The sequence below is a fragment of the Macaca fascicularis genome, chromosome 7 (assembly GCF_037993035.2).
Source record: "Macaca fascicularis isolate 582-1 chromosome 7, T2T-MFA8v1.1".
Taxonomy (NCBI): Eukaryota; Metazoa; Chordata; class Mammalia; order Primates; family Cercopithecidae; genus Macaca; species Macaca fascicularis.
Genome location: NC_088381.1, coordinates 67,848,094 through 67,868,465, shown reverse-complemented (window position 1 = coordinate 67,868,465; position 20,372 = coordinate 67,848,094). Strand labels below are relative to the sequence as shown.

Genomic DNA, 20,372 nt, shown 5'->3' with positions numbered 1-20,372 from the left:
TTGCTAGGGGCTGCTGTGAAGGGAAAACTGCTTAATGGGTACAGGGTTTTATTTTGGGGTGATGGAATATTTTTTAACTAGATAGAGGCGATGGTTGCACAACATTGTGAATGGACTAAATGCCACTGAACTGTACACTTTAAAATAGTTAAAATGGTAAATTTTATGTTATGCAAATTTTATCATAAAGGAAAAAAGAATCAATGGTTTATAAACTTTCCTAATAGAGATAGATTTTAAGAAATCAGGCAAAATCAGGATGTGAGTGAATTAGGTCACTCAGGAAAAAGATAACCTAAAATAGACAATCTGCCATATCTGTGCCCATATATTCTTGGACCCTTGCTAGGGTAGGATGTAAATACATTTTCAGAGCCCTGTGGACAAGGGCAGGGACAGTGTATATTATACTTACCACCATAGATTCAACAGTGCTAGGCACATAGTAGGTGGGTTCTCAATAGATCTGTTGATTGAAAACTGGAGGCCACGGGTAAAGCCTTTTGTTGACGGGGGAGTGCTGACAGTAGGACTGCAAATGAGGTTGGGGGGCAGTGGTAAAGCAAGTCTGTAAGCAAACCTCGACCACATGGTGCCATAGGCTGGCCCAGCACTGTGGAGGAAGGAGTGAAAAGAGGCTTCCTGGAAATGATGATACCTGAGCGGAGGCTCAAGGGGAGGCTCAAAGGTTAGTGGGTCAGAGACTGGAAAGGCAGCTCCCACAGAGCCAGCAATACACGCATGGCCATAGGCAGCTGACCAGCTCTGGGACTGTTGAGCAAGGGCTGGGGTCAGCCTGCCGAGGCCAGGCACGGTCATGAAGGACAGGTCTGGCCTTGTTGGCAGTTCTACCCTGACGGCAGTGAGAAGCAACTGGAGGAGCGGAGACAGAGCCTGGTCTGTGTTACTGTAGAACCCCCTGGGAATGTCATCCGAAGGATGGATTTGAGAGTAAGTCAAAAGACTGCTGAGATAGTCTTAGAGAAGGAAGAGAAAGGAGAGGATCGTCTTGTTGAACTAATGTTGATTACGCACATGAAAAGGGGTAAAATTTTAGTGTTTTTTGGTAGGTAGACTTGTTGGGATTTGGCAACTGCTGCCTATTGGAAATGAAATAAAAGAAGCCTAGGATAGTGATGATGATGATGATAATGATGATGATGATGAAGATGATGATGATGAAGATGCTTGTAGTTAACATCTGTTGAGTGCTTATGTTCCAGGCATTAAGTGCTTCATATACACCTTGTCATTTGAGCCTCATCATGAACCACTAAAGTATAGACTATTTTGTTATTGTTGTATGGGTGTTTTAATTCTGATCAATACCTTTTCATTTTTGGGAGAGGGGTGAGACTGTTTTTGTTTGTTTCTTTGTTTTTTGAGACAGAATCTCTCACTGTTGTCCAGGCTGGAGTGCAGCAGTGTGACCTCGACTCACTGCAGCCTCCGCCTCTGGGGTTCAAGCGATTCTTGTGCCTCAGCCTCCTGAGTAGCTGGGACTACAGGCATGCACCACCACACCCAGCTAATTTTTGTATTTTCAGTAGAGACAGGGTTTCACTATGTTGGCCAGGCTGGTCTTGAACTCCTGGCCTCAAACGTTCCACCTGCCTCCACATCCCAAAGTCCTGGGATTACAGGTGTTGTTTTTTTTCCTTATTATACAGACGAAGAAACTGAAACTCAAAAAGCTGTGACTTGGACAAGGCCACTCATTTAGTATGTGGAGTAGCCAAGGTTTGACCCCAGTGTTGGGGAGGGTTGGACCAGAAGAGCCATGCTCTTAACTGTACCTGGTATTGACCCTGGGTTTTTAGTTTGGGTTGGCTGGTGGGTGGTGGCACCATTCTTCAATCCAAGGAAACAGGAGGAGGAAAATGGTTGATTGGTGGTGAAATGACAAACTGAGTTTGGGACAAGTTGGGCTGGAGATGCTGTGGATTATTCTGTGATATCCAGTAGGTGTTTGCTAGTCAGGAGTGCAGCTCTGGAAGGACTCTGTTGGAGGGGTAGACTTAGGAGGCACCAGCCTACAGACAGTAACGTCATGGGAATGAATGAGACAAGCTAGGAGAAAGCATGAGAGTGAGGAGAGGAAAAGGTCAAGAACAAGACTAGGGGACACTGAAGAAGCAAATGTGTCCTTTTGGATATGGCCATCAGGAAGTCACTGGGAACCTTAGTTTCCTAAATGGTAAGGAGCCCTAAAGGGTAAGGGGAAGAAACAAGAGTGCAGTGATTAGGGGAGAGGCAAAATCTGCTATTCTAAGGTCCTCGGCTGTAGAAGGAGGAGATAATATCACTGGAAGGGATCTGTGATCAGGGTCCAGAAGGCTGTCTTTTTCTTTTAATACATTAAGATGAGAAAGATCTGTAAATGTCATAGGCTAGAGAGATGGAGCCACCGGAAAGGATGAGTTTGATAATGAATGGGAAAGAAGGGTTGGCACCACACCCTTGAGGCAGCTAAAGGGGTGAAGTGAGGGCATCAGGCTTCAGAAAGAATAGGGACTTCTTTTGAGTCCAGAGAAAAGTTAAGTATAGGTTTGAATGCACCTTGAACAGCACATAGGGGCTTTAGAAAGGTTAAGATTTGGCCAAGGGCTCCCCCTACTATACTCTGAAATCCACTGTTAACATTTGCTCTGCAGCACTCTTCCCATGGGCTGCTCAAAGCCAATGTCTGATCATGGCAGGAATATAATTGCAGGGAACCCATTCCCCAGAGACGCAGGACTGCTCTGATTGTTGACCTTGGCTCAAGGGCTCATTATGGCCTTCCTGAACTTCCCTCAGGCTGTGTCAGCTTTGGATACTTTCACCTGACCTTCCCTCCCTCTCCCCTTCACTGAGAGCCAAACCTGTGTTGCACAGGCTGGCTCTCCCAGCTTTGCTTGGCACTCTCTCTCTCTCTCTCTATAATATGTATATGTTATATATAATATATATAAATTATATGTATATTAAATTATATATAATTATATATATTATATAATTATATATATATACATATATTTGGACAGATTCTCACTCTGTGTCTGCCTGCCGGGTTCATGCCATTCTCCTGCCTCAGCCTCCCGGGTAGCTGGGACTACAGGTGCCCACCACCACATCCTGTTGATTTTTTGTATTTTTAGTAGAGATGCGGTTTCACCATGTTAGTCAAGATGGTCTCATCTCCTGACTTCGTGATTCGCCTGCCTCGACCTCCCAAAGTGCTGGGATTACAGGTGTGAGCCACTGCACCCAGCCTGGCTATTTTATCTCAAAGTAATTTATCTTAATAAAATCCATGCACATTTAGCCCTGTTGGCATGGGCATCATGGAGGACCCAAACACAGCCCCCTATAGGTGCAAGTGGATAAAACCAGAAAGGCTGAGCCAGGGAATTTCACATCTCTCAATGACAGGTGTTGAGCCCAGGGAGATCATGATGGGTCTGAATGTGACAGCAAAATGGGTGGTGGTGGGATCCTGGTAACTTTCTCATAGAGATGTTTGCAGCTTACTGTGACAGCCCACCGGGCATGAGGTGGATTTTCAGGAGGTTGAGGCAGATGTGACCACATGAAGATGGGTGTGATTATACACAAACTGAAAAGGATGTGGTGGGCAATGGGGGAGGGGTTATCTCCCAATTATCCAAGAGTAGGATGTGAAGCCAGCTACTGTGAATATGGAGAGTTGGTGGGGTGGGATCCTGCAAAGTGGTTTCAGAAGAACAGTGGGAGAAGGAAGATAAAGCTGGTAACAGCTAAAACGTAAGACTAGTGGGAAAAGGAGATGGCGAAGTAGCAGGGATGGGAAGCTTCCAAATGACAAAGCTGTAGGCCTTGGGAGACTGGATTTTATACTGTTAAGGGAAACCACCGGATGGTTTTGAGATGAGGCACTACATCATCTGATGTACATCTTAGAAGGACCATTTTGGCCACTGTACAATGTATGAATGGAAACAAGTTAAGAGGCAACTGCAATCATTCAGAAAGGAGACAGGGCTTAGAGTAGGGTGAGAACAGTACAGATGATGGTAGATGTGTTAAGTTTCCCTCTGGTAACTTTTCTCCCAGTGAAATATGAAGCAAGAACATCAACTGAGAGAGTGGCTGGATGGGTAGATAGGATCATACCCTTATTTATATATTGGAAGGGTAGGATAAAAGGTGAAAAAATTAAGTTATAAAAATTTGTTTTTTAAAAAAGCCTGCATTTTTAAGAAGAGGCTTACATTTTTTTACTGCATTCTATTTGGAGCATTTGGAGACTTCTCTTTACTGCATTTTTTTTAAAAAATCTTTTTTTTTTTTTTTTTTTGAGATGGAGTCTTGCTCTGTCGCCAGACTGAAGTGCAGTGGCATGAACTCGGCTCACTGCAACCTCTGCCTCCCAGATTCAAGTGATTCTCATGCCTCAGCCTCCCGAGTAGCTGGGATTACAGGAATGCACCATTATGCCTGTCTAATTTTTTGTATATTTAGTAGAGACAGGGCTGGGCTTCGCCATGTTGGCCAGGCTGGTCTCGAACTCCTGACCTCAGGTAATCTGCCCACCTTGGCCTCCCGAAGTGCTGGGATTACAGGCGTGAGCCACCGGGCCCAGGCTATATTTTTCTTGATAAAAGATCAGCACACTCAAATCCTCCTCCCAATGAAGTAACCACTTCATTTCTTTTTGAACTCATTAATTTCTGCAATTTTTGTTTGATGCGTCAGTAGTTACTGACACTCTTCTCTGTCCACCAGACTCTCCCCCACCCTCCAGGGTTTTCAGCTCTGTCAAATTCATAATGCATCTCTGTGTGTGTGCATAAGGATATACACTTGTACAAAATTCAGCCCATATGACAAAACCATTTTTACAAATGTTTGCCTTTTAAAACAAAAGGTGTGTCATATATTTTTATTAAATCATAGAAACATTTGTATACAAATTTTTTCACTTTGGGAAAACTGGAATATTAAACAGCTGGGTAACAAAACAGTTGAAAGATACATCTCACTTTAAATAGAAACAAGTTTTAAGTTGTCACATTTATTAAAACAAAAAAAGTTGAAATAATTGGTAACAGGTTGTTGACTTTTTTTAAACCTTTAGACCACAGAAATAATATGTCTTATAAGCCTCAACTTTAAGAATGTTTTTTATTACTTACATCAACCACGAATTTAAAAGATAGTTAACTTGAATTCTGAATACAAAATCAACGTCCTTGTAACTACACAGGCTTTTAGAATACTGTAAATGCTGAATTTCAGGAGATGGTTTCATTCCACAGGACTGATTAAACTTCCTTTCTACAATGGAAAATGTATATAACAGTGTGGAATATATTTCAGAATAAGTTATATATTAAGACATACAATATGGCAATAATGTCCTACTTTTTTTCCTACCAAGTAAATTCAAAAGTTCATCCTAATCTTAAACATTTATAAAAGGGTGAAGACTGAGGGATCCAGTGATACGGAAAATACACAACAACCATCAGAACCATATTATCTATGGCAGAATATGTACAAATGTTCCTGCCAAAATCATGCTTGCATTCATTCCACAGGTGACCAAAAATAACAGACTTTGAAGTTCACCAAATGAAAATGAGCGGTGATTTTGACATTTAGGTCATCACTTGTTCTCCTTCTGAGCAGAGATCCAGAGGTGACACAGTGCAATATCTGCACTCACACCAAACATCACATAAGCACAAATTAAATATTATCAAAATATTTTTAAATTAAATTGAAGACCATTATTTGAGTGCATGAGATATTTTCCCCTTAGCTTCTTGAATGCATGTTACAGAACAAGAATTAACAAGGAACATGTTAGAGGCCAACCCAATCCTCTGAGAACTCCCTGGGGTAACATATGAGACCTTTGGCGCAGGGCTGAGGGGAGGGACAATTATCCACTCCAAACACAGTGATGGTCTCAAAAAGTCAGTCTTCCAAACTCAGGTCTGGATTTCAAACTAATTGAAGAAGGAACTGAAAATGCTATCTTTGGGACTGGTGAGTCTTCCTCCCCAGGATACTTATCCAAGACCCTTAACACTGCAAGCCTCATTTAAAGCCACCCCCAGGTCCTGGGCCCACTGGTGTCAATATGCAGACCTGGATCTGTCCTAGGGAACATGTAAACAAATCTGGGAAAAACTGCATTTCTGCAAGTTTTCCTTGTATCATCAGTGAAAGACCTCTTGGACTAAGAAAAATGATAGGAAGGGCTGCCCCAGTGTCATCTTCCCACAAGGTTTGTCTTTTGCTCATTCTGCTGTGGAAAACTATAAAGTCAAATCAAATAATTTTGCCTGACTCACCCCAAATGATATTGAAGAGAAACATTTCTATGGACTACCTTATTCCTGAATTATGAAAAAAGCTTATCTGAGCATACTTAGTTTGCCATCTTGTTACTGGAGGTGACTTGGAGATGAGGCCAGGCTTTTGTGCAGGTTGGGATTCTGGCTGTGTCTGTTTCGACTGCGAACAGACGAAAACATGGTGTTGCAGCCTGGTACTTTGCATTTGTGGAGCTGCCGGAGGTGCACAGTTTTGTAGTGGGCCCTAAAGGTCCCTTTGTTACTGTAGGTCTTTTGGCAGAGATGACAGGTTATGGGCAACCCAGAAGGCAAGCTAGCAAGGCTCTGGTCAGCCTTCTCCATCAGGACACAGATGGGGTACTCATCTTCCCCAGGGACAAGGCTTGACCCTTCACAGTTCCCATCACTGTCCTCCATAAGCACAGTGCCTTCCTCACTCACCCCGTCAGAGTCCCAGGAAGAATGGCTGCTACTCTCTGACTTCATGCTTGACGTAGTGCTCAAATCCAGGATGGTGCCCTCGCTCAAGGGGCCAGAGTTGTAGCTCTCCAGGTTGGCACTGTGGACTTGGGTTATTGGGTAAACCAGACTGCCCATTCGACTTGCTCCTTTGAAGATGACAGATGTCTGGGAGGCTTGCTGTGTAAAAGCCACATCCTGATAGGCTTCCTTAGCCACATCTTTCAGAAGGTAAGCTGTACGGAAATGATCTTCACTGCTCTCCAATGTTTCTTGGCTCAATGCTTTTTGGTGGAGGTTTAGGTTTGAGCTGTGCCTACAAGAGTGAAAAGATGATTAGTAATGGGTTGGGTTGTTTTAGAAACAGCCATCATTCTGAGTGGAAAGACTTGGTAGATACCAGGAAAAACGTGTGGTGTGGGAGCACCGATGATAAGGGGGTAGGCCCCCATGGGATGTAACACCTGTCTAGTGGATACAGGCCCACTGTTGTTCACTGCTTGTCAGAAGTTAGTGTTCACCAAGAAAGTCGACAGTCTGGAAACTGAGAATATGTAGTCCTGATTTCCACTATCTGTTTGATACACTTTCTGTACCTTATGTACTTTCTATACATGAGCTCACTGTTTCAGAGCTGCTGGTTTGACATACCCCTTCTTCCAGGAAGCTTTCCTTAACTTCTCATGGTGCCCTCCCATGTGCCCACAGCAGCACTTCTCTCACTGTAGAAGTCATCACATTCAACTGTAATTGCCTGTTTCTGGTCTGTCTCCCAGAATGGCTAGACTACATCAACTAGATCAGTTTAACAGGGACACTGGAACCAGGAGATCCCAGGAGAAAACTGGTCACAAACTATAAGGAACTAAGAAGAGGACTTTATTTCAATGAAATCAGGAAATATTACCTTCTGGGGCTGCACTGTCCAATGATAGCCACTAGCCATATATGGATACTGAACACCTGAAAAATGGCTAGTACCGTATGTTGAAAGGATATTTTGAATATACTGAAGTTAAATGTTATTAAATTTTATTGCATCTGGTTTCTTTTTTACTTTTTTACAGTGGCTATTAGAATATTTAAAATTTCACATGAAGCTTGCATCGTATTTCTATTGGATAGCACTCGTCTAGAGCACTGACATACAGTGCTCTGTATGTGAGAATCCGATTGGCTATAATTGTGTGTGTATGTAGTTTAGTTCATATTTGTAATGTTTCACTATCCTATACCAGACAGAAGTTTTGCAAATGCAGCAGAATAAGCATACCACCAATCTTCTACCCAATGATTACTCTCGAAGGACAGATAATGAGTATCCATTATGACACATACCTTTTAGTCATGTTATCATTTGGAAGTAACTTGTAAATCAATGTTGGTCTTCCTCAGAAATCCTCTGCTAACTTTTGACAAGCAAAAACAATCCTTACCAAGGGGGTTACAATCTTAAAGGTGATGAGAGAATTATTCCAAATAGAGAAAATACTCCCCCAATACATATCGGAATTTATGGCAGAGTCAAGTTGGGAAAACACCTTCACCAAAATAACTAAGAATTGAACTTTCTAAATCCCTGAAGACATGTGTGTGGGAAGCTTTATAAAATGTACAAAATCTACTGTTCAACTTCCATCTTCTATTCCCTTACACATATTTTCTGGACATAATCAGAATTATACTCCCAGATCACCCACTTTGCAAGCAGCCCTTCTTAACTCCAACTCTGCCCTGTGATTATGTCAGCATTCTGGGTTGAAGAGGCTGGTACATGTCGGCAGAAAACCAGACACTGGGTTGATATACAGGTTCCAGTAAATACAAGTGGTTAAAAAGGAAGACAATCACTTTTATTGGAACCTTGTAAAGAAAGGTCCCTACCGGAACAAAGCAAACCTCTGGGCTTCATACTCAACTCCTGAGTATTCCATGCACACTAATGGCTAACTTGTGGGCTCTCTCACTCCTCTCAAGCCTTAGTGGGTTAGATACATTTCCTGAGGTGCCATGTCCCCTGAGACGAGTAACTACAACAACTGTAAAAACCCTCTGGATCATGTACCAGGCTTTGGTTTCTAGGACTCTGCTAATCCTGTACTCACTGCCCATGTCTCCATCTCTTCCCTTCAACCCTACAACCTCTACATCTCTCCTCCAACTCTTCCTCTTGGCTTCTATTTTGATTAGTTCAGACCAGTGATTCTCAAAATGTGTTCTGAGCACCCCTAGTGATCCTGAGGTCTTTTCGGGGGGTTCCTGAAGTCAGAGTTTCATAATATTAAGATATTATTTGCCGTTTTCACCTTGTCTCATGAGTGCACAGTGGAGTTTTTCAGAGGCTACGTGACATGATTTTGCAACAGAACATATGCAGAAGCAGATATGAGAATCTAGCTGTCTTCTATGAAGTCAGACATTAATGAGATTTACAAAAATGTAAAACAAAGTCACTCATCTCACTAAATTTTTGCTTTGGAAAATGTAGTTTTTTTTCATAAACATGTTAATATATAAAGTTTTACAATTAAAAAATTTTTAATTTCTAATATGATAAATTTTGATAGATATAACCCAAATAAAGAAAAGCTCTTGAGTAACCTTAGGTTTTAAGTATTTGTAAAGGCGTTATAAGACCAAAACGTTTTAGTTACTGGTGTAGACATATCCCTTCTTCCAGGAAGCTTTCCTTAACTTCTCAAGGTGCCCTCCCATGTGCCCACAACAGCCTACATTTCCTTCACTCACTGCAGAAGTAATCACATTCAACTGTAATTACCTGTTTCTGGTCTGTCTCCTCCACTACAGAAGGCCTCTGTGGGCAGGGATTATGTCCCCAACACCTAACATAGACATTTCTTAATATTCACTGGGTAAACAGGCATCCAGGGTGCTGTCCCAGTCCCTTCCTGATGGGTCTTGGTAACTGTTGCTGGCAGTAGCAGTGGCTCAAAGAGAACTTAGGTGTCCCTACAGGAATGTGGTTCTCAATCTCTGACTGAGAGAAATGGTGTTAGGTCTGGACCTGCCCACAAAGTCAAATTTAAAATACTGTAACTTAAATCATAGATTCTAGGTAAAATGCATTTCAAGCTCTAGACTAATTCGTGGTTTTAATTTATAATGCAAGATGCTTTCCTGTTGTGGTGGGGGAAGGCTTGGATCTATTAGTACAAATAGGTCAGAACATAAGGAAATATTAAATCTATGAAAAAATAAGTATCAAATGAAAAAGTATCTTGAATCCAATATGCCTTCTAATTTAGTAGATATTGTAGGATAGAACAGTATCATAAATATCAAAGATAATATGACCAACATGATTGTCTCTTTATAACAACAGCTTATTCACGAACAAACACTCCTCCTCTTGGAGGCTGAAGGAGAAGGACTGGTTCACTAATTAGGGTACCTTGGTGGTTTGGTTCAACATCCTATCAGTAGAAACACTGATTTAATATAAACATTTAACTAATATCTCCTGTGCTCTATCCTCTTTGCTAAAGACAATGAGTATGTTCTTATGAGCCCTGTCCAGGAATGTGTGTGGGAGTCTGTACATTTTCACCCTCTTAACAAATTAGGCATTACAACTTGGACCAAGTGGTGGTGCTGAACTGCTTCAAGTCAAGCTTGTTTCTGCAAATGTAGCATTTTAATATTCAGTGTACCATTTAGCATTTATCATATTCCATTTCATCGATAGGCAGCTGATCTTTTCCATAAGCCTCCTGGGGCCATCTTTTGGTATGCTTGCTCTTCCAATTTATAGGCTGGGGAGGAAGGTGACCTGAAGAGTGGTTAAGTGACTCAAGTTCATGAAGAAAAGCACAAGCAAGACAGTAACACCAGTGCTATCCCCACAGTGATGAGATATGCTCTATACCGGGAGTCTTTGTAAACAGTTTGCCTCTATGTGTGTCATGAAAACTCAGGATCTTTCAACCAGAAATCACAGTCCCTGAAACAACCTGCCAACTACCTTTATTCTTTTATCTCAATAATTAAAAAACTTTCGATCAAGCAGTGATTCTTCCTTTCAAATGTAGCTCGGTAACTAGAAATAAAGGAAAATATTTTATTCTATGGATTTCATATTATCAAATGAAAATGAGTCAAGTTTTGAGACGCTATCGTGGTAATTTAAAAAGCTCCCTTCTCACTCTTATTCAAGTAGTTATTTACGCTTTACTCAACCTGCTAATGTGACAACTAGTTCATGATTTTTTTCTTTTTTTTCTTGTTTGAGATGCAGTCTCGCTCTATCACTAGGCTGGAGTGCAGTGGCGTGATCTCAGCTCACTGCAATCTCCGCCTCTTGGGTTCAAGTGATTCTCCTGCCTCAGCCTCCCCAGTGGCTGGAACATGACTACAGGAACACACCACCACACCCAGCTAATTTTTGTATTTTTTAGTAGAGATGGGGTTTCACCATGTTGGCCAGGATGGTCTCGATCTCTTGACCTCGTGATCTGCCTGCCTTGGCCTCCTAAAGTGCTGGGATTATAGGCATGAGCCACTGCGCCCGGCCGTAGTTCACGATTTCTTATCCCACACCCTTGGGGCTGGATGTGTTTCTGAGTTCAGAATTTCTCAGACTTCAGACAGGCAGAATGATGCATATAATGAAACACTGTTAATGCCTTATAATAAATCCATTACTATCTGTACTATATATATATATATATTTATAAATCCACACAAAAGGAGATTAAAGAAGATTACAAATAACCTCACATCACTCCAGGTCAGGTTTTGCAGCCAAATTAGGTTAGGTTTTTGGAAGTCAAAATTCATGTATGTTGAAATATGAAAATTCACAGAACAGTTTATCAAACTGTAGCCCCCAGAATAGTAACACCAGCATCATCTGGGAACTTGTATTCATGAATGTTGAAATATGAAAATTCATACAACACTGTTTCTCAAACTGTGGCCCCCAGAATAGTAACATCAGCATCACCTGGGGACTTGTTAAAAATGCCAACTCTCAGGCCTCACCCTAGACCTAATGAAGTGGAAATTCTAGGGTGGGGCCCATAAGTCTGTGTTTTAACAATTCTCCAGGTGATTCTGATGCATGTTAAACTTTAAGAGCCACTGCCTTAGAAAACATGATTGCCTACAGATGCCTTACCTGTCTCTGCTCCTGCGGGAGGGAAAGGTAGCATTACAGCCTTCCACTGTGCATGTGTGCATTTCTTTGACATGCATATTCTTATGATGCATTTTCACACTGCAAGCATTTTTAAAGGTCTTCTTGCAGATGTCACACTGGAAGCGATTTTCTTCTATCTGCCTTGCTAATGCATGTTGACCCATGTGCTCCAGTTCTTTAGAATCTTCAAGACAAGGAAAAGCCATTCCCCTGTTGGACAAAGCACTGAAGAGTCCCCCAGTCAGCAGGCGCTGCTGCAGTTCCATGTAGTCAGGAAAAGGAACTTGGGGCTCCATCCCAGGTGTGAAGTAGTGTTCATGGCCACCATCCTCGACCTCCCTTGGCACCATGATCAACGCTGGTGTCTGCTCAGTCTCCCTCTCTGAATTGTGTGTGGCCTGCTCAGGGGTTCGGCTGATGGCTCCACTGGACTCAATCACTGATTCACGATGGCAGGGCCTCTCTCCTTCAGGGAGAGGCTTCCCTAAGCTTCCTGACTGTACGTGCTGCTCCTCAGATACTCTGTGTGACTGAGGACTGCAGGCCTCCTGCTCATCTTCACTGACCACCTGTAGGGGCATGTCTTCATCTGAGCTGAGGTTATGTCTTTTCTCATTAGCTATTTCCACAGCTTCTTTCTCTATTTTGATAGGCATACTGGACTTCCTGGATTTCTTCTTGGGAAGGGCATCAAATGGCATTTCATTTGAAACGAGCTGTTCTGGGATTGAAGAGGACAACAGCGGGAGGGAAGGCAGTATCCCAGGCGTGTTTGCTACCTCGGCAGGTGTGGCTGGACTGCGGTAGAAAGGAAGGACTGGCTGGACTGTCTTTAGGTTGGGAAAAAGCACACCATTTTGCCCAATGTTTGGGTAGGCTGGCTGGCCTTTGGAATCCTCTCCTGAACCAGGGTAGCTGGGAGGAGGCCTACAGTCTGGGGACGTCACTGTGAAACCTGGGCACTTGTAGTTCTCAGAGCTGGCCAGGTTCAGGCTGTTCCTGAGGTCTTTGTCCCGGTTATTTCTGTTCATTGGCATGTGCAGCCGAGGGTTAGGGTTGGCGCTATGGCGATTCCGGCTCCTTAGGGAGCTGAACACCATGTTACACCCTTCGATGGTGCACTTATGCTTGATCTTCAGGTGGACGGCATTGTAGTGGATTTTGAGGGTGCCTTTGTCATAGAACGTCTTCTCACATGCGGTGCAGAACACTCGGCCCTTCTTTGTACCAAGGCTATTCCTCTCAGGCTTCACTTTGGCCTCAGGGGATAACTGTGTCCTTTCAAACTTAGTGACAATGTTATATGATCTGGAGTCACTTAAATGGGTGCTGTCTTCTTTTTTAGTAATAGCATCTGGACAGTTTAAACACTGATCTTTTTCAACCTGAAATGGTGTGGAACTGGAAGTTAAGAAGCTGCTGTTAGGGAAGGGCCCATGGACTTCCTGTCTGGGGTCCTGACTTTGGTCATGACCCTGCTCCAACATATATTGTTCGGGCAGTGACCCTATCAGTGCAGGAGGCAGAGGGTTGAAGAACTGGAAAGGCAGCATGAAAGTCATGTTGCTTATGAGGTTCTCAAAGGGGTGTATACTGCTGGGGTTTCCTTTGTCCACAGGAGTGGGGAGGCTAGAATTCCTGTGGCTGCAGCTCTCAATGAAAGCCCTGATATCTACGTTTGCTGTGGAAGGTGGTATGATAATGGATTGCTCTTCTTTCTCTTGAATTGCCATGAGTTCAACTATAGATTTAGTCTCTCCAAAACGAAGGAACTGCTGCAAGGTGGCCACTTCTTCCTCACTGGTCATGATGCTCCAGTGATCCAACACCTTTCCTGATGCATCCTAAACCCAAACCAGATGTTAGAAATGTGATTAATTTACAACTCTTTACCCTTTCCTCTAAAAATGTAGTCCACTAGACTATAGGATACTTTTGTGCATATAAGGAAAAGATGAACACAGGGCTTTGGGGAATTTAGTCCCCGCTTACCCTACTCTCCCAGGTCAGAAGCTTTGTGCAGACCATAAGCTGCACAAATATTAGCAGTACTCCTACAATTGGTGCAAAAGAGACAAATAAAATCACATTACTCAAGCTGAAGTCAGGGAAATGTAGTGATTATTTTTCACCTCATTTCAGACCAATTGCTTGTTTTGCATTAGATGTAATAATTTTCCCTACTAAAATTAAAATAGGTATCATTTGAACAATAGTAACTTCTTTATCTAAAGAGGATAGATGGAACAATCAGGCCGAGATACAGCTCAAGTATTCATTTGCTGCAAGTTTAATCATCTTCCTAAGCAACTAACATCAGAAAACAAATGAACTTGTATTGATCTATTGCGCACGTTCACAAAGCACAGCTGTAATTACACTGGAGTGTTGGAGATCTTTCAAACTCTAGCAAGGCCTAACTTTCCCCAAAACTACAATAAATATTTTATCACAGAACATGTATTTGATGGCCTACTGAGATTTTTCACAGTGCATGTAAGAGTTTTGAAGATGATAAAGAATGTAACATCATAAATTTTTCATGCACTAGAGGTTCAAGGTAATTGATTCCATATTTTTAATCTTAACACTAGAAAGCAAGATTATTAGGATGATTAAATATTGATCTATGTCATAACGTAAGATCATAATGCTACTCTACATAAACGGTTGTTTCTAGTCTGCTGGGGGTCCTGCACTAGAGGTGAGCAAACGTTTTTACAGGGAAAGATTATGGTCGTTTGAGTTAAAAAGAAGTGAGTACAAATTCTGGGTCTGCCACATACTAGTGAAATGACTTTCAGCATGATTTTGAGGCACTCTGAGCCTCTAGTTTTTTGACTGGAAAATGGGGATAATATGCCTAACGCTTAAGATTATTGGGAAAGGATCTAGGTCTATAAAATTGTTTTTGGTGTTCATTTTAATTACATGGCCTACCTTAGTAAGACTGACATCTATGCTGGTCTTGGAAATATGTTCGCCTCCCATTTCATTGAAATCTTTACCAAACTTTAACATTTTCTAGTGTAATGGCAAGAAAATACAATGCTGTAGCTGTTTCATATCTTAAAGGAATGATGCTTCATCTCAGGAAACATGTTCTTTGCTTCTAAAAACACCTTGACAGCCTCTTTGGAAATGAAACATGAAGCCTACACACTCAGCATGATCTGGGAACAGAGGTAAACTACTCTGCAAAATAAAGAGAACAGAGAGGATGAAGGGCTTGGAATGTTGGAGAAAAGAAGAGAATGTATGAAGATGCCAAAAGAAAACTGGGGTGTGGGGAGGGAAGGAAGGAAGGAGGGAAGGAGATGTGCATATACACACACACACACACACACACACACACACACACACACATATATGTATATATATATATAGAGAGAGAGAGATTGAGAATGAGCAAATGCATACATGAACACAGAAATACCATAAAAAATGGAGCCTAGGAAGGAAGAACATCAGTGAGATGGCAGAAGGCTTTAAAGCACAGGAAGGTGTGCTATGAAATTATAAGTTGTTTGCTTTGTGATTCTGTAAGTTCCCTTTCTCAATTCCAAACTCTCAGTAAAATCTGATACAGACAGCATCTTGTGTCAGTAACTAGTTTGGGACTAATGAAAGACATGGAGGCAGCACCTGAAATGGGGCAAATGGTTTATTGTTGAAAAGGTAGTTTAGTAAAAGCCAAATCAGAGAATATGTAATGCTCCTAAAGCTTCACAGATACCTTGGACATCCCCCAAGAACATGAGGTAGGGGCTTAGGCCATTAGAAAAGAAGTATTAAAGGGAAAGATGGTCACCAAGGGCTGTAGTATTGGGAGGTAACTGGGTTACGTCAGTTATATGGGCACAGAAAACACCGTAGGAGGACAATGGTCGTGGTTACTGTACCTGCAGCACGTATCCACGGATGTAATCCTGAAGTGTCCAGTCCAAGGCATGGAGGATCTGGAGAACCTCATCTTGCTTCAACACACTGAAGAGCCGGTCCAGTAGGATTTTTAGGCGAACGGGGATGGCCTGAGTCCCATAGAGCATGAGGCTGCTAATATCAAACACCACATTGGACTGGACAATCTCCACCTGGCTTGTTGGATACATGGAGGGGATCCTGAGCTTACTTAGAGCTGAAAGATCAAATTGAGGAAATGTCATTTAGAAAAGTTCTAATTGTAAGAGAAACACTGCAAAAAAAGTAGGTTAGGACTAATTCTCGGTTATTTGTTCCACAGAAAATACATGAATATACAAATGATTAAATACCTTAATAGCTATGAAGCTTCAAATTATTTACAGGAACTTCTAAAATAAATGAACTAGCTTGGGACTTTTCTCCCTTTCTTGTGGCCTTGCTAAGGAGAGAAATAGTCACCAACAAGGAAGGAATAAGGAAAAGGGGTAAAAACTGAGGTGGCAGGTGCATAATCAAGAGGATGGATAATCAGGAAGCATAGAGTCTGGGGGTAAAGAATCTGGGTTTGGGAATCTGAGAGATCTGGGTTTGAGTATTAGTTGTGGGGCTTTATATTTTCCAGTTGTGGGGCTTGACAAATTAACTTCCTGAAGGCCACGCTGTCCAGTGTAATAGCCATCATTCACATATGGCTATTTACATTTAGATTAAATTAAAATTAAATAAAATTTAAAACTCCATTCCCCAGTTACACTAGTCGCATTTCAAGTACTCAGTAGTCACAAGTGACTACTGTAGAGTTGTCAGATTTGGCAAATAAAAAAAGATGCCCAGTTAAATCCAAATGTAAATTTGAGATAAACAATGAATGGGTGGGATATACATATACTAAAAATATTCATTGGAATATACCTAGGTTAAAATATGATCGTCGTTTATCTGAAATTTAAATTTAACTGAGCATTCTGTATTTTATCTGGCAACCCTAGCCTAGAGGCTGTATTAGATAGAACAGAACATTTCTATCATTACAGAATGATAGCACTGAAGCACTAGTTTCTACATCTTTAGATTGAGGTTAATAAGACACTTCCCATATAGAGTAGTTAAGGTTCAAGACTCTTTGAATCTTAGCCTGTTACCTGGGACATGCTAGTAACTTACTAGTTTACTAGTTAGTTGTCATTCTTAAGATATGAAATCAGTTCCTGAATAACTCTATAACACTACAGGCCAAGAGAGGGTGAAAAATAAAGTTACCGTGGGCCACCCATCCATGCTTGCATTGGTCACACTGACGGTGGTTTATTTTCCCGGGTTTGAAACTTTGGCAACTACAGTTCAGAGTACAGCTGATAGCCTGAAAAAGAGAAGAACACAGGTATGTGGAGCATATAAGTGATGCGTGAAACATTCATCGTATTTCAAACAAAACATATGCCTCCATTCGGCAGCATTTATTGAGCAGTATGTGCCCACCGTGTGCCAGGCCCAGAGGTGTACATTGTACTCTGGAAAGATGAGCAGCCAGCCCTGCACTTGGAGACCGTGAACACATTACACAGATATTCCACATTCAAGAATGAGCTTAAACATCAGAACTTTTTCTAAGAAAAGATTATGGTTTAGAATGAATTATCCTGCACTGTTATTAAGGTCATAGAAAGGGTAAACATATTTTCACCAAATTTCTAAGTTGACCAAAGCAGCAACCCTGGAAAGTATACAGAAGCTGTCTTGGAACAAGTAAAAGGGAGAATGACCTGAACTGAGAATAATCTACATATAAAAGTTATTTTCCCCCACCCACAGATATGGTAGAAGCTGAAAATACAAATAAGATTTGAGAACATGTAATAGCTGACTATACTGAAGATGATTCCCTGACATCACTCACTGAACTACGTGACTGTCAGAGACAAACACAGGCTGAACAAGCCTTGCATCAACGCCCCTTGCATGTTATGGTGCCATGTTTTATGTGGGGGTACAGAGTGTACAAAAATGTAGAGAGGTACATGTCTAACAAAGTTCTAGTACTAAAAACAAAGCTTCGTCTGGGCGTGGTGGCTCATGCCTCTAATCCCAGCACTTTGGGAGGCCGAGGTGGGTGGATCATGAGGTCAGGAGTTCAAGGCCAGCCTGGCCAGTATGGTGAAACCCTGTCTCTACCAAAAATACAAAACTTAGCCGGGCGTGGTGGCGCATGCCTGTAGTCCCAGCTACTCGGGAGGCTGAGGCAGAAGAATCACTTAAACCCAGGAGGCCGAGGTTGCAGTGAGCTGAGATCATGCCATTGTACTCCGGCCTGGGCGACAGAGCGAGACTCCCTCTCAAAACAACAACAACAACAACAACACCACCACCACCCACAAAGCTTCACATACATTTTTAAGATGAGTTCCTCAAAGGAGATACAGTCCTGAAGAATATAATCTATTATTAAACAGAAAAAGCCCTCGAAGCAGCTTTGTCAGTGAGGTTTCTGGGAAGACCTGCTGGGTAGAATCTGTATGATTCATGAGAGTCTTGAAACTGGAAAGTGTGTGTGTGTGCGCGCGCGTAAGAGCATCTGGAGGAGGGATAAAAAAGCCTTACAATTAAGGGTTTAAACCTCTAATCTGCCAATCAACGGACTATGTGGCCTGCATTGGGGAGAGGGAAGGGAGAATCTAGCTGAAGACTTGGGAAATTCATTTTAAGGAGTATATGATCAGTCTGCACTTAAAAATTGGTTGCTGGTGGGATTGTAAAATGGTACAGCCACTTTGGAAAACATTCTGGCAGTTCCTCAAAAAGTTAAACATAGAGTTACTCTATGACCCAGAAATTCACTCCTAGGTATATACCCAAAATAACCAAAAACATATGTCCACAAAAACTTGTATATGAATGTTCATAGCAGCATTATTCACAATAGCCAAAAAGTAGAAACAACCCCAACATCCATCAACTGATGAACAGATAAACAAAATGTGATATATCCACTCACAATTGGGTACTATTGAACAATAAAAAGCAATGAAATACTAATACACGGTGCAACATGGATGAACTTTGAAAATATATGTGCTAAGTGAGAGAAGTCAGGCACCAAAGTCATGGATTGTATGATTCCATTTACATGAAATGTCAAGAACCGTCCAATTGATAAAGGCAGAAACCAGATTAGTAGTTACCTGGGGCTGTGGAGAGTGAGGTATGGATAACAAGTGACTGCTAGTGGGTAGTAGGAGAGAGTGTGTTCTTGTTTGGTTTGTTTCCATCTTTGAGAAAAACAGCTTTATTGAGATACAATTCACACATATATAACTCACCTGTTAAAAGTGTACAATTCAACGATTTTTAGCATATTAACAGAGTTATACAACCATCATCACAATCTAATTTTGGAACATTTTCATCTTCCCCAAAAGGAACATGTACAAGAATATGGTAGACACATGTTTTCATTTCTCTTGGGTATAGTCCCAAGAAGAGAACTACTGGATTGCACAGTAACTCTTGTTTAACTTTTTAACAAACTGCCAAACTTTTCCAAAGCAGCTGTATCATTTTACATTCTCACCAGCAACATATGAGAGTTCCAATTTCTCCACATCCTCAACACTTGTTATTGTCTGTCTTTTTGATTAGAGCCATCCTAGTGACTGTGGGTGGGATCTCATTATGGTTTTGATTTGCATTCCCCTGATGGCGAATGGTGCTCAGCATCTTTTCATGTGTTTATTGTCCATTTGTATGACTTCCCTGGAGACATGTCTCTTCAGATCTTTTGCTTATTTTTAAATTGGGTTGTTTGCCTTTTTCATATTGAGTTATACAAGACCTTTATATATTTTAGATACACATGCATTACCAGATACATGATTTGCATACACTTTCTCCCATCCTTGGGTTATCTTCGCTTTCTCGATGGTATCCCTTGAAGCACAGAAGTTTCAAATTTTGACCTCGGTTTCTTTTTGAAGTGATGAAAATGTTCTAAAATTAGATAGTACTGATAGCTGCACAACTCTGTGAATATACTAAAAGCCACTTGACTGTACAATCTATAAGTTAATTTTATGGTATGTCAATTACATCTCAATAAAAATGTTATTAAAACACAGACCGGGCGCAGTGGCTCATGCCTATAATCCTAGCATTCTGGGAGGCCGAGGTGGGCGGATCACCTGAGGTCAGGAGTTCAAGACCAGCCTGGCCAACATTGTGAAACCCTGTCTCTACCAAAAATACAACAATTAGCCAGGTGTGTTGGCATGCACCTGTAGTCCCAGCTACTCAGGAGGCTGAGGCAGGAGAATCACTTGAACCTGGGAGGTAGGGGTTGCAGCCTGGGAAACAGAGCAAGACTCTGCCTCAAAAAACAAAACAAAAAAATGAGTGACCCTGCTTAAACACAGGTTAAATTTTTCATGATTTGATTGTCTTCTACCATTTATTTTGGACTAGAACGGGTTTGAACACAGCTGCAGCTAGGCATTTTCAGGTGATGTGGAATA

At 41.6% G+C, this 20,372-nt stretch overlaps 1 protein-coding gene across 2 annotated transcripts in view; it reads right to left on the bottom strand.

Annotated features, from left to right (window-relative positions):
- Positions 1-4,868: 4,868 nt before the first annotated feature.
- The window catches only part of BNC1 (basonuclin zinc finger protein 1), a 28,831-nt gene continuing 13,327 nt past the window's right edge, over positions 4,869-20,372 (bottom strand). For both annotated transcript variants that reach the window (XM_045395902.3, XM_065548304.2), the window contains exons 2-5: positions 17,128-17,227; positions 15,846-16,081; positions 11,923-13,787; positions 4,869-7,101 (exon numbers count right to left, since the gene is read on the bottom strand). In XM_045395902.3, coding sequence (XP_045251837.1) covers positions 6,417-7,101; positions 11,923-13,787; positions 15,846-16,081; positions 17,128-17,227 — 2,886 coding nt within the window. In that variant the 3' untranslated portion in view covers positions 4,869-6,416. The remainder of the gene's footprint in view (positions 7,102-11,922; positions 13,788-15,845; positions 16,082-17,127; positions 17,228-20,372) is intronic.